The following is a 15,396-nucleotide window of genomic DNA, read 5'->3' as shown; positions in this document are numbered from 1 at the left end:
TTCTCGTTGTGTATATTCGACCGCTGGTAACTACAGGTTATATGAAATTCACAGTAACGTCTCGTATTTCAAGAAAATGAAACTAATGAAAGTCACTCCACTCCACTAAGTACCATTATAATACTGGTTAGTTGCTACTACAACACTGTATTCTGCTATTCACTGGTATCACTAGATTATATGCGAGTACACTAGCAGGCCAGGAAGATTATTACAAACAGCTGACCTGTGGTAAGTTTCTGGCGACTTCTGGCACCTGCCTCTATAGGCTTATCACTTCATTTACAAATTCACCTGTTTTCAAATGACACTTTAGCCTTTATCATCAATATACTAGGGAGCCACTGTAGTATACACTATACACTATGTATACTCAAAGCTTTCAGGGAGACTTTCTTTCCTCTGACACAACGTTCAATTATTATTATTTTTTCCACACGGGAAACAGGCCTATGATTCCCCTCTGGCAGTAAACTCTGCTAGGTAATGCACACTAATTCTCCTTTTTTGACTCAGTATATAATGTTTTCCGCCCAAGATTGGTTCCAGGCGCTAGAGGGATGTATCGTATAGGATTGATGACACAAATTAAAGTTCTAGCACGTAAGAGCGACCGTGAAAACACCAGAAAGCCGGGAGCACAACGAGGCACGCTGACGGTTGGTTAGTGGACATTGTTGACATAGTGGCACAAGCCCCGAAAAATGCAGAAATACACAATATATTATAATAACGAATTCACAAAGCTTACTATAAGTTAACATTTTAAATACAAATTTTAATTTTAAAAGCAACGTTGCGTTTAAAATTCTTGATACAATAAAAACATTTGATTAAGAATTCCTTTCCAAAAATGCTGATGACTGTGTCCATAAAATTACCTGTAAAAAATGTAATAAAGTTTATTACAGTCAAACTGAGGAAAGTCTTGACGTAAGATTACAACAACATATTATTATAATCAAAACTAAGTGGTAAACTCACAACACAAAGGTCATACAGCGCTGCGTACGACGACACAAATATAGCATTAAAACTGTACAAGAGTTTAATGCTCTGTTTATTAATGTGAAAGATTTTAACCATCCAATTGATTGTCATAAGGTTGAGAAGGTTGTACCAGGCAAGTCCATGGTTGAGAGAAAATCGAATCAAGTTTCATAAAAAAGTGCTGATTTTAATATGAATAATATAATATCCACCACAAAATTCCCTTTCTTATCATTCTCACTACGCGCATATTTAAACATACCAACTTAAAGGTTCTCTTCTTGATATTATTAGTAAGCTGTACGGGAAAAGGGGTTACTAACCCATAGCTCCCGGTATTTTAGTTGGCTTTTACAACATGCATGGCTTGCGGAGGAATTTTTTTTATTCAATTTCCCCATAGAGATGAAAGGAAAATAATAAGAACAAGAACTAGTAAGAAAAATCAAAGAAAACTCAGAAGAGTGTTTATACATAATTGTGTATATGCATGTGTAGTATGGCCTAATTGTTTTTGAGAGCTCACTGACTGTGCAGCCTTGAGTTTCTTGATGAGGAAATTAGGAAAATCTTTGATGTTGCTACAAAATTAAATTGCTCTAAGGAGTTTGTAGAAACTGCTTTGCTGGCAGCTAGGAAAAAAAATTATCATAGAACTGAACCTTGAATAACTCCTTAGACCAAGAATGTTCTTGTCCTGCCTTAACAATGAGAATTTATCAGTCCTACCGAATACCCTAAAGTGATTCAATATACAAGTTGTTTTTAAGAATTCAATGATCGTTAAGAGTATATTGATAAAGAGTTCCGCGCCACACTGTGTTGGTGATGTTCTCAGGATTGGGTGTCATGGCTGCAACTTATCTTATGTTGGACACACGGGCAAATCTCTAGATGTTAGAATAACAAAACATCAGTATTCAACAAGAACAGTTCAAGAATCAAATGCGATAATCAGTCATACACAAGTCTGCAACACTCCTGCCAAATACTTGTAAGCCAAAGTCCTGGTTCCACGTACTTATGGCTAGAAAGAAATATTTAAAAATCGGCAATTATAAAACACGATAAACATTCATTATGTAAGGGTAATTGCAGATTATTTATTTTCGATTCGTTTATAATTAAGGCTATTGTGGATAACCTAAACTGGATGCATATGCGAATGCTCTGGATTATCTTAAATGTCATGGTTCCACTCCAAGGAATTTGTGTCTGTCTCCCTGCCATCTTGGGTTAGACCAGCATCTGCCCAAAGAGTCTGGTAGGACTCTTGGATAAACTATAGATGTCTCCCTTTAGTTTTAAGGGAGTCTGCCGAAGACCCGCTTTCTTAATTTTCACTGAAAATTTCCAAGACAAATGCCAGATTTTCAGAATGTAAAGTCTTACATATCGTCCCGAAGTCTAACCGAATTTTTTTTATAATTGTCATGTTACTAATGTTAAGTTCAATAGGTAATCAGTCCATTACCAGAGCTCCTGGCCTATCTCCTATTCCAGTAATACTTAGTCATGCTGGCACCTGGCACTATTATGCCTAGGATACTAAGAATCTCCTGCTTCCCTTTCTCATTCTTGGCATGAATGTTTCACCGAACGAATCTGCTGGGGCCTCTACTCATTTCTGAAACATGGCAAGCTCAGGATGTGTTGAGTGCAACATGAAAGACCTAGAGGTATCATTCAACTCCCCCTTGGGTTCTTTTGCATCTGTTATTTTTTGTTCATAATTTTAGTGTATATATATATATATATATATATATATATATATATATATATATAACAGTGCACTAGCCAAGGACTCGAACCAATGTTGTGCTGGGAAGGTGGGAAGTACAGTGCTTGCAGCCTGAAGGACGGGTGTTGATATGTTGCAGTTTTTTAACTGTAGTGAAGGCGCGCCTCTGTTAAGACAGTGATGGAGTGAATTATGATGAAAGTGTCTCTTCTTTTACGGGTGGGAGACGGCCGATGTGTTAATAAAAAATTATATATATATATATATATATATATATATATATATATATATATATATATATATATATATATATATATGTATATGTATGTTGCAGGTGCTACCCCGGATACTTCATGTACAACTCAGTTCATTTTCCATATGCCTACATCACTTGCTATGGTCAGCTGGGATCCTGGAGTCCTAAACTCTCTAACTGCATTGCTCTTAACGGTAAGTCTGGCTTCAGCACCCTTGTTGATGTCTGAGACGACTCAGTTTATCCTCAGGTTGTTTATCTCCGCCTCGGGTGATGTATCTTTGCCTCGCCTCAGATAATGTATCTTCATCTTAACTAATGTATCTTTGTCTTACTTATTTATGTCGGCCATTTCTGATATATCTTTGACACAGCTGATGTGTCTTTGACCCAATTGATATATGTTTGATCCAGCTAATGAATCTTTGACCCAGTTGATGTTCCTGTTCGTCAGATGACGCACCTTAGCGTCAACTAATTTATCTGTTCCTCAGCTTTAGTTCAAATAACATTTTTGACAATGGATATAATTATAATTAAGAACTTCTAATTAAGAAGTATGGTGTCTGTGACAGTGAGATACATAATTTTTACAAGTAAATATTTTCTTTTACAATTGCACTTACAGGGAAAGATTTTATAATTTCAGTGTGGCGAATACCAGTAGTGAATGCCAGAGTAGTGGTAAACAGAGTTAAATTGGAAGCTCCGTAGTTAAAAGCTCTATTCCACAAGGCACAGTACTCGCCCCCATCCTGTTCTTCATCCTCATATCAGACATAGAGATGTAGTCCACAGCACCATGTCATCCTTAGCACACGATACTAGGATCTGCATGAGACTGTCATTATAGAGGACGCGGTTAACCTCCAAGAAAATATAAACCAAGTTTTCCAATGGGCAACGGAAAATAATATTATGTTCAATGAAGACAAATTTCAACTACTCCGTTATGGAAAACTGGAGGAGATAATTAGAACAAAGCATACTTCAATCTCTGTTCATACAATAGAGCGAAAAAATAATGTGAGGACCTGGAGTGGTAATGTCTGAAGATGACTGAGACACTTATGTAACATATGGAAATCTTTATTAAGGAAATGTTTCGCCACACAGTGGCTTCATCAGTCCAATACAAAGTAGAAATGGGTAAGGAGAGGAGGAGTTTGAGGTAATCAGTCGCTCAGCCTGGAATTGATGTGTTCAGTCCATCCGTCCCGTAGAAAGTGCAGCATAGGGCCGGAGAAGTGGTTTATATACTGTAGTTAAGAGAGTCGAAGCAGGAGGCGGCGGGGTCATAGTGGAACCATCCACTACTATAAGATGATTCCACTATGACCCCGCCTCCTGCTTCGACTCACCTAATTACAGTATATAAGTCACTTCTCCGGCCATATGCTGTACTTCCTACAAGAGTGATGGACTGAACACATCGATTCCAGGTTGAGGGACTGATTACTTCAAACTCCTCCTCTCCTTACCCATTTCTACTTTGTGTTGGACTGATGAAGCCACTGTGTGGCGAAACGTTTCCTTAATATAGATTCCCATATGCTGCATAAGTGTCTCAATCTTCAACTTGTCGGTTTTCAAAACCTTTTATCACACACAAGAGAGACAACACAATAAGTGTCCGGGGCCCAAGACTGTTCAATTGCCTCCCAGAATACATAAGGAGAATTGCCAATAGACCCCTGGCTGTCTTCAAGAAGGCACTGGACAGGCACCTAAAGTCAGTACCTGACCAACCGGGCTGTGGTTCGTACGTCAGCTTGCGTGTGGCCAGCAGTAACAGCCTGGTTGATCAAACACTGATTCACCATGAAGCATGGTCTCAGACCGGGCTGCGGGGGCGTTGATCCCGAAACCCTCTCCAGGTAAAACTCTCCAGGCAAACACAATGTCTGAAGATCTCAGTTTCAAGGATCACAACAGTGCCACGATCACAACTGCAAAGAAAATGATAGGATGGATAACGAGAACGTTCAAAACAGGAGATTCCAAGTCAATGATGATCATTTTCAAATCATTTGTTCTCTCTAGGCTGGAATATTGCTGTACTTTACCGTCTCCGTTCAAAGCAGGTGAAATTGCAAATCTAGAGAATGTACAGAGAACCTTTACTGTACATATAAGAACATAAGAACATATAGAAGGAACACTGCAACAGGCCTACTGACCCATGCGGAGCAGTTCCATGTCCCCCTCCCCCGGATTAGACCAATGAACCCCCCCGTATTAGCCCAGTGACCCCCCAGTCTGGTCACCTCCACTCAAGGATGAAGCACGGCACCAGACCCAGCAGCACAAGCTAGTCAGGTCCAGCTCCCACCCACCCACACCCACTCGTGTATTTATCTAACCTATTTTTAAAACTACACAACGTTTTAGCCTGAATAACTGTACTCGGGAGTTTGTTCCACTCATCTACAACTCTATTACCAAACCAGTGCTTTCCTATATCCTTCCTGAATCTGAATTTTTCCAACTTGAAACCATTGCTGCGAGTCCTGTCTTGGCTGGAAATTTTCAGCACGTTATTTACATCCCCTTTATTTGTAAAGTAAAAGGACACAAGTGCAACTAATGTGACATTTTATTGTGGCAACGTTTCGCTCTCCAGGAGCTTTGTCAAGCCGTTACAAACAGTACATGGACACAGAGAGTATATATAGGCTCAGAGTGAAATTAAGACACATGAATATAGTAGAACTATGTACAGAAGATGAGGTAATTAGTCCTTCATCCTAGGAGTAGGTGCGAAAAACACCGTAGTCGTAGAGATACTGAAGCAGAAGCAAGGCGCCTGACGCTTATATACTAACGTCAGGTGGAAATGGGACGGGTAGCAGACGAGGGCAAAGTCACTGGTAGGCGGGATTCCCCAGTGGAAGTAGGTCCTACCCAAAGAGATGGGTAGGACCTACCCAAAGAGATGGGTAGGACCTACCCAAAGAGATGGGTAGGACCTACTTCCACTGGGGAATACCGCCTACCAGTGACTATGCCCTCGTCTGCTACCCGTCCCATTTCCACCTGACGTTAGTATATAAGCGTCAGGCGCCTTGCTTCTGCTTCAGTATCTCTACGACTACGGTGCTCTTCGCACCTACTCCTAGGTTGAGGGACTAATTACCTCATCTTCTATATATAGTTCTACTATCTTCAAGTTAGGTCCTGGAATTTGTTGTTGAATTAGACACATGTGCAACTCTTGGGTATCTTTATTGAGGAAACGTTTCGCCACACAGTGGCTTCATCAGTCCATACAAAGGAGAAACTTAAAGAACAGGAGGAGAATGAGGTAATCAGTCCCTCAGCCTTGAGTCGATGTGGTCAGTCCATCAATCTTGACGGACTGACCACAAGACTGCAAGTTTCTCCTTTGTATGGACTGATGAAGCCACTGTGTGGCGAAACGTTTCCTCAATAAAGATACCCAAGAGTTGCACATGTGTCTAATTCAACAACATGTCGGTTCTCTGAACCATTCATCTACAATCCTGGAATTTGTATTGATAAAGCCACTGGATGGCGAAACGTCTACAATAAAGATACCCAGATGTTGCACATGTTTCTTAATTTCATCTTGTCAGCACTAATCGCTGTTTCGAATACAATTAAACAAAACAACGGCAGCTTCACCATCTCTGAAGTCTTAACAAGAATCCTCCTGAAAACAGTAAACCCTGCCATCACATAGTCTCTCCTGTTATACTACACAAAGCACATTACAGAGAGTGAACACTGAAACAGGCTGCCTCTATCCAGTCTATATTTGTCTAACCTATTTTTATGTTACCCAAGTAATAGCTTTTATATCCTTCTACTCATGTACGAATTAATTGCTCTACCATATTGTATTACTACTACTACTACAACTTTTGTCACTACTACTACTACTGCCTCTAGTATTGCACCTCACTCTGAGTCTATATATACCCTCTGTGTCCATGTACTGTTTGTAACGGCTTGACAAAGCTCCTGGAGAGTAAAACGTTGCCACAATAAAATGTCACATTAGTTGCACTTGTGTCCTTTTACTTAACATATTGTCGGTAATTCTACCAACATTATTACAATCCCCTTTATTTATTCCTGTTTTCCATTTATACACCTCGATCATATCCCCCTAATTCTACGCCTTTCGAGAGAGTGCAGATTCAGGGCCCTCAGTCTATCCTCATAGGGAAGATTTCTGATACATGGGATCATCTTTGTCATCCTCCTCTGTACGTTTTTCAGAGCATTTATATCCATTCTGTAATACGGTGACCAGAACTGAGCAGCATAGTCTAAATGAGGCCTAACCAAGGATATATAGAGTTGAAGAACAACCTGAGGACTTCTATTATTTATACTTCTAGATATGAAGCCAAGAATTCTGTTAGCTTTATTGCGAACACTAATGCACTGTGGTCTTGGTTTTAGATTACTGCTAACCAGAACTCCTAAATTCTTTTCGCAATCAGTAGTATTAAGATCTACATTATTTAGTTTATATGTGGCATGGTTATTTAACTGTCCAACATTTAGAACTTTGCATTTGTCAATATTAAACTGCATCTGCCACTTCTCCGACCATTGCATCAGTCTATTCAAATCATCCTGGAGTGCTCTAGTGTCCTCATTAGAATGAATTGGACGGCCTATTTTGGTGTCATCAGCAAATTTGCTTATGTCGCTATTTATTCCCTCATCTATGTCGTTTATGTAAATTGTGAACAACAACGGGCCCAACACTGACCCCTGAGGAACACCGCTTGTGACGTGACCCCATTCTGATTTCTCCCCATTTATGCAAACTCTCTGCTGTCTATTTGTCAGCCATGCCTCTACCCAGGAAAAAATTACTCCTCCTATTCCGTGTGCCTTAATTTTCCTCAATAGCCTCTGGTGTGGAACTCTATCGAAAGCCTTACTGAAGTCCATATACACAGTATCATATCCATTACCATGATCTACCTCCTCAAACACCTTAGTGAAAAAAGTTAGTAAATTCGTAAAACAGGAACGCCTCTTTGGCACTATGCCAGTTTGTAGTGATATGTTAAAAAGATTAGCCAAAGGTATGCTAAGTTCCTCTACATTCCTTTAACACCCTTGCAAACAGTTCACCAGGGCCTGAGGATTTGTTAGGCTTTAGTTTCTCTATATGTCTGAGGACCATGTCACTAGTTACTGCAATCGTACATAGTTTATTATCATCCTGTTCTACATAATCTATTATTTCAGGAATATCGCTAGTATTTTCCTGGTTGAAAACTGAGAGGAAGTAGGTATTTAGAATTTCACACATATCCTTATCACTGTCAGTGATCTGACCAGAGTTACTCTTAGTGGGCCAATCTTGTCCCTAATCTTACTTCTGTATACCTGAAAGAACCCTTTTGGATTAGTCTTTGAATCCCTTGCGACCTTAGCCTCATAATCCCTTTTTGCTTTTCTTATTCCTTTCTTTATTTCTCTCTCTAATTGAATATATTGATTTCTTAACTGCCCATCCCCTCTTTTGATACGCCTATATATGCCTCTCTTTTGACCAATGAGATGTTTTAATCTATTGTTCATCCATTTGGGATCATTTTTGTTAGATCTAATTTCCCTACTCGGAATAAAAGTTGTCTGGGCAGCTAGAACTATGCTCTGAAAAACGTCATATTGGCAACTAAGATCACCTACCTGACCCATGGTCAGGACATCCTAATTTAGCCCACCCAGGTAATTTTTCAGTCCCAAGAATTCGGTCAAGCGAAAATTTGGGACAGAGATTTGATTGCAGTTATCTGGGTAATTCCATGATATATTGAAACTAAGTGATTTGTGATCACTTTCCCCAAGCTCATCATTAACCTCAAGATTATTAATTAGTGAATCTTTGTTGGCAAGAACCAAGTCAAGCAGATTGTTTCCTCTAGTTGGTTCTGTCACAACCTGTTCTAAAAAGCAATCCTGAACCGTATCAAGAAAGTCACTAGACTCAAGATTTCCTGTCATATTGTTCCAATCAATTTGTCTAAAGTTAAAATCTCCCATTATCACAACATTTTCATATCTAGATTCCTTATGAATTTCGTCCCATAACAGCTTACTGCACTCCCTATCAAGGTTTGGGGGCCTATAAATCACACCCAAAATTAATTTGTCACGTCCCTCGAGAAATTGTAGCCAAACAGATTCTGTGTTCGATGTTTCTAATCTTATATCATGTCTAAGACAATTTAAATTTTCTCTGACATACATCGCCACTCCACCACCCTTCCTGTTGACCCTATCAGTGTGGAATAGTTTATAGCCCTGTATGTTGCATTCAGAAGGCATTTCTCTATCTTTCAGGTTGAACCAGGTCTCTGTTATACCAATAATATCTATATTACCTACACTTGCAAGTAATTTTAGCTCATCTATCTTATTTCTTAGACTCCTACTATTTGTATAGTAAACATTAAGGGAGCTAGTCACTCGTTGCCCTCTACTATCTCTCATTGTTTGTTGATCAATTGATTTGCCATTACTAGTAACTTTATTTTGAATATTGTCTTTTAAACATATCCCTGAGGTATCCCGGTAATAACTGCTGTTTTTAACCCTAATGCTGCAGCCTGATTGTTTCCCACAAACACCCATACCTCTATAATCTATCAGTTTAAATTCCTAGACATGTCATCAATTACCCTCTCAATTGAATTGGCTAATGCAACCACTCCATCCCAAGAGAGATGACATACATATCACGTTTGCCAAAGAATAGGTTCCAGTTATCAATGCATGGGATTGCAAGTTCCTTGCAGTACCTGTCTAGCCAGCAATTTATACCAATTGCCCTAGACATCCATTCATTGCCCACTCCCTTTCTAGGCAAGATGCTACATATGACTAGGATCCCTCCCTTAGACCTAACTACTTCTATGGCTGACTTGTACTTATCCAGCAGCTCCTCTCTCCTCCCCTTCCCAATGTCATTACCCCCAGCACTAAGACAGATAATGGGCTTGTTCCCATTAATATTATCCAACCTGCTGACTATGTCGCCAATACCAGCTCCAGGAAGACACACTCTCTGTCTGACCTTTCTGTCTCTGTTACAAAATGCACGGTCCATATATCTCACCTGAGAATAGCCTACTATTAAAATATTCTTACCTTGATTAGCAGGGGAATCAGTGGTACCTTCAACCTCACTAACCACTGAAGTACACTCGTCTTGGAGAACAGAGAATCGATTTCCTACCTTCGCATCTTCTCTATTAACTCTCCTCATCTTCATTCTTCCTGAACTGTGAACCACTTGCCACTTAAAGCGGCTGCCACTATCACTGCTGGTGACCATTCCTTCCTTACCAGCTAAATCCTTCTCACACTCGCTTCCAAACTCATCTATGTGAAGCTTCAGCCTCCTATTTTCCTCCTGAAGAAGTAGAACCTCCTTCTTCAACACTTGAACCTGAGATTCTAAAATACTACAACAAGCCATGGTGCTTGGTAACAGCCCACGCTAACTTCCAAGAGCTTAGGCAGGTATGACCGCAGGTGACCACTGACGCCTCAGCTGCTGGGAACGCTTGGAAGCACTTGACTTATACTCGCTGGAACGCAGGCGAGAGATGTATCATAAACTACACTTGGAAAATCCTAGAATTTATGGTCCCGAATCTGCACACAGAAATCACACCCTACGAAAGTAAAAGACTGGGCAGGCGGTGCAAAATACACCCAGTGAAAAGTAGGGGATTGGTACAATAAGAGAAAACACCGTAAGTGTCCGGTGCCCAAGACTTTTCAACACCCTCCCACCATGCATAAGGGGAATTACCAATACGCCCCTGGCTGCCTTCAAGAGGGAGCTGGACAGATACTTAAAGTCGGTGCCGAATCAACCGGGCTGTGGTTCTCACGTTGGACTACGTGCGGCCAGCAGTAATAGCCTGCTGATCAGGGCGTAATCCACCGGCAAGACTGGTCGTGGACCGGGCCGCAGGGGCGTTAATCCCCGGAATACCCTCCAAGTAACTTAGGTAAGTTACCCGTAGTTGATTCCCAGACCTTTAGGCGCCGTGGTTATAAAACTGATGTCATTTGTCTCTCCCATTACTTCTCAGTGGGAAAGAGAGTGTGATCATCAAGTCTAATCATGAACCTCACATCAAAGGAACGCCGTCTGAATAAAGATTTGCTCCGCAAACTGTCTTTTCCACATACGTATTATTGTTTTTGAGCTAGAGACAAGGTGTTTGGTTCTGAACCTTCTGGAGTTACCAATGCTGCTACTGATTTTCTAATTGCCCTATATCGGTAGTTTCAGAAATTATGATAGCAGTATGTAACTCTGTGTTATAAGCTTGTTTTTCTACGCACCGATATTTTCTTCCTCCTTCGTACTGTCATGTTATCAAATGATGCCTCTATGTTGAAATGCTCACATAATGTTTAATATTAAAGATACATAATTCATTACAGGTAAAAGAGGATTTTGCTTAGCTTTACGAATTTAAACGAAACTACGTTTTTTTTAACGTTATCTGGAGTGCATACTTGCAATTTTTCGGGTGCATGGTAATGGTTTTTAGCTAATGGAGTTGGTTGAGTATACTGTGTGTAGAAAACAAATCTGTTTCATGCATGCATTGCATAGCTATATAATGAATAATGACCGTGAAAGATACTTTTAAGACAGTAATTATATCAGTCAAAGAGCATCAAGAAATATTTCCGGTGAAGAGAACTTGGTAAGTCACAACACACAACAGTCATTTCTCATTCTGCTGGAATCAGCAAGAACACGAAAGTAAAAACCGTTACTGGATATCTCTGAAACTTTAAAGGAAACTCAAGTTTCATAATCTTTTCCTGTCACAGACAATTCAGAAGCTTATTCGCAAGCTTGCTACCTTAACCAACAGGCTAGAAGCTTGCTACCTTAACCAACAAGCTTGCTACCTTAACCAACAGGCTAGAAGCTTGCTACCTTAACCAACAGGCTAGAAGCTTGCTACCTTAACCAACAGGCTAGAAGCTTGCTACCTTAACCAGCAAGCTTGCTACCTTAACCAACAAGCTAGAAGCTTGCTAACTTAACCAACAAGCTTGCTACCTTAACCAACAAGCTAGAAGCTTGCTACCTTAACCAACAAGCTAGAAGCTTGCTACCTTAACCAGCAAGTTTGCTACCTTAACCAACAAGCTAGAAGCTTGCTAACTTAACCAACAAGCTAGAAGCTTGCTAACTTAACCAACAAGCTAGAAACTTGCTAACTTAACCAACAAGCTAGAAGCTTGCTAACTTAACCAACAAGCTAGAAGCTTGCTAACTTAACCAACAAGCTAGAAGCTTGCTAACTTAACCAACAAGCTAGAAGCTTGCTAACTTAACCAACAAGCTAGAAGCTTGCTAACTTAACCAACAAGCTAGAAACTTGCTACCTTAACCAACAAGCTAGAAGCTTGCTACCTTAACCAGCAAGTTTGCAAACTTAACCATCACGCTAGAAGCTTGCTACCCTAACCAACAAGCTAGAAGCTTTGTACCTTAACCAGCAAGTTTGCTACCTTAACCAACAAGCTAGAAGCTTGGTACCTTAACCAGCAAGTTTGCTACCTTAACCAACAAGCTAGAAGCTTGCTACCTTAACCAGCAAGTTTGCTACCTTAACCATCAAGTTAGAAGCTTGCTACCTTAACCAACAAGCTAGAAGCTTGCTACCTTAACCAGCAAGTTTGCTACCCTAACCAACAAGCTAGAAGCTTGCTACCTTAACCAGCAAGTTTGCTACCTTAACCAACAAGCTAGAAGCTTGCTACCTTAACCAGCAAGTTTGCTACCTTAACCATCAAGCTAGAAGCTTGCTACCCTAACCAACAAGCTAGAAGCTTGCTACCTTAACCAGCAAGTTTGCTACCTTAACCAACAAGCTAGAAGCTTGCTACCTTAACCAGCAAGTTTGCTACCTTAACCAACAAGCTAGAAGCTTGCTACCTTAACCAGCAAGTTTGCTACATTAACCAACAAGCTAGAAGCTTGTTACCTTAACCATCAAGCTAGAAGCTTGCTACTCTAACCAACATGCTAGAAGCTTGCTACCTTAACCAGCAAGTTTGCTACCTTAACCAACAAGCTAGGAGCTTGCTACCTTAACCAGCAAGTTTGCTACCTTAACCAACAAGCTAGAAGCTTGCTACCTTAACCAGCAAGTTTGCTACCTTAACCAACAAGCTAGAAGCTTGCTACCTTAACCAGCAAGTTTGCTACCTTAACCAACAAGCTAGAAGCTTGTTACCTTAACCAACAAGCTAGAAGCTTGCTACCTTAACCAACAAAATAGAAGCTTGCTACCTTAACCAGCAAGTTTGCTACCTTAACCAACAAGCTAGAAGCTTGCTACCTTAACCAGCGAGTTTGCTACCTTAACCAACAAGCTAGAAGCTTGCTACCTTAACCAGCAAGTTTGCTACCTTAACCAACAAGCTAGAAGCTTGCTACCTTAACCAGCAAGTTTGCTACCTTAACCAACAAGCTAGAAGCTTGCTACCTTAACCAGCAAGTTTGCTACCTTAAGCAACAAGCTAGAAGCTTGCTACCTTAACCAGCAAGTTTGCTACCTTAACCATCAAGCTAGAAGCTTGCTACCCTAACCAACAAGCTAGAAGCTTGCTACCTTAACCAACAAGCTAGAAGCTTGCTACCTTAACCAGCAAGTTTGCTACCTTAACCAACAAGCTAGAAGCTTGCTACCTTAACCAGCAAGTTTGCTACCTTAACCAACAAGCTAGAAGCTTGCTACCCTAACCAACAAGCTAGAAGCTTGCTACCTTAACCAGCAAGTTTGCTACCTAAACCAACAAGCTAGAAGCTTGCTACCTTAACCAACAAGCTAGAAGCTTGCTACCTTAACCAGCAAGTTTGCTACCTTAAGCAACAAGCTAGAAGCTTGCTACGTTAACCAACAAAATAGAAGCTTGCTACCTTAACCAGCAAGTTTGCTACCTTAACCAGCGAGTTTGCTACCTTAACCAACAAGCTAGAAGCTTGCTACCTTAACCAGCAAGTTTGCTACCTTAACCAACAAGCTAGAGGCTTGCTACCTTAACCAGCAAGTTTGCTACCTTAACCAACAAGCTAGAAGCTTGCTACCTTAACCAGCAAGTTTGCTACCTTAACCAACAAGCTAGAAGCTTGCTACCTTAATCATCAAGCTAGAAGCTTGCTACCCTAACCAACAAGCTAGAAGCTTGGTACCTTAACCAGCAAGTTTGCTACCTTAACCAACAAGCTAGAAGCTTGCTACCTTAACCATCAAGCTAGAAGCTTGCTACCTTAACCAACAAGATAGAAGCTTGCTACCTTAACCAGCAAGTTTGCTACCTTAACCAACAAGCCAGAAGCTTGCTACCTTAACCAGCAAGTTTGCTACCTTAACCAACAAGCTTGCTACCTTAACCATCAAGCTAGAAGCTTGGTACCCTAACCAACAAGCTAGAAGCTTGGTACCTTAACCAGCAAGTTTGCTACCTTAACCAACAAGCTAGAAGCTTGCTACCTTAACCAGCAAGTTTGCTACCTTGACCAACAAGCTAGAAGCTTGCTACCTTAACCAGCAAGCTTGCTACCTTAACCAACAAGCTAGAAGCTTGCTAACTTAACCAGCAAGTTTGCTACCTTAACCAACAAGCTAGAAGCTTGCTACCTTAACCATCAAGCTAGAAGCTTGCTACCCTAATCAACAAGCTAGAAGCTTGGTACCTTAACCAGCAAGTTTGCTACCTTAGCCAACAAGCTATAAGCTTGGTACCTTAATCAGCAAGTTTGCTGCCTTAACCGTCAAGCTGGAAGCTTGCTACCTTAACCAGCAAGTTTGCTACCTTAACCAACAAGCTAGAAGCTTGCTACCTTAACCAGCAAGTTTGCTACCTTAACCATCAAGCTAGAAGCTTGGTACCTTAACCATCAAGCTAGAAGCTTGCTACCTTAACCAACAAGATAGAAGCTTGCTACCTTAACCAGCAAGTTTGCTACCTTAACCAACAAGCTAGAAGCTTGCTACCTTAACCAGCAAGTTTGCTACCTTAACCATCAAGCTAGAAGCTTGGTACCTTAACCAACAAGATAGAAGCTTGCTACCTTAACCAATAAGATAGAAGCTTGCTACCTTAACCAACAAGATAGAAGCTTGCTACCTTAACCAGCAAGTTTGCTACCTCGACCAATAAGCTAGAAGCTTGCTACCTTAACCAGCAAGTTTGCTACCTCGACCAATAAGCTAGAAGCTTGCTACCTTAACCAGCAAGTTTGCTACCTCGACCAATAAGCTAGAAGCTTGCTTCCTTAACCAGCAACGTAGTTGCCTTGATGCCGGACAAGAGTTCTTGATAATATATTAACTTTTATTTTAAATAATTTGAGGAAATACTTTTC

General features: G+C 40.6%; 1 protein-coding gene across 1 annotated transcript in view; it reads left to right on the top strand.

Annotated features, from left to right (window-relative positions):
* Positions 1 to 3,065: 3,065 nt before the first annotated feature.
* The window catches only part of LOC128696404 (complement factor H-like), a 40,672-nt gene continuing 28,341 nt past the window's right edge, over positions 3,066 to 15,396 (top strand). Inside the window, exon 1 of the mRNA XM_070092530.1 lies at positions 3,066 to 3,181. Coding sequence (XP_069948631.1) covers positions 3,085 to 3,181 — 97 coding nt within the window. The 5' untranslated portion in view covers positions 3,066 to 3,084. The remainder of the gene's footprint in view (positions 3,182 to 15,396) is intronic.

Source organism: Cherax quadricarinatus, chromosome 39 (genome assembly GCF_038502225.1).
Source record: "Cherax quadricarinatus isolate ZL_2023a chromosome 39, ASM3850222v1, whole genome shotgun sequence".
NCBI classification, from domain to species: Eukaryota; Metazoa; Arthropoda; class Malacostraca; order Decapoda; family Parastacidae; genus Cherax; species Cherax quadricarinatus.
The sequence above is the reverse complement of the archived record's forward strand: the minus strand, read 5'-3'. Positions and strand labels throughout refer to the sequence as shown.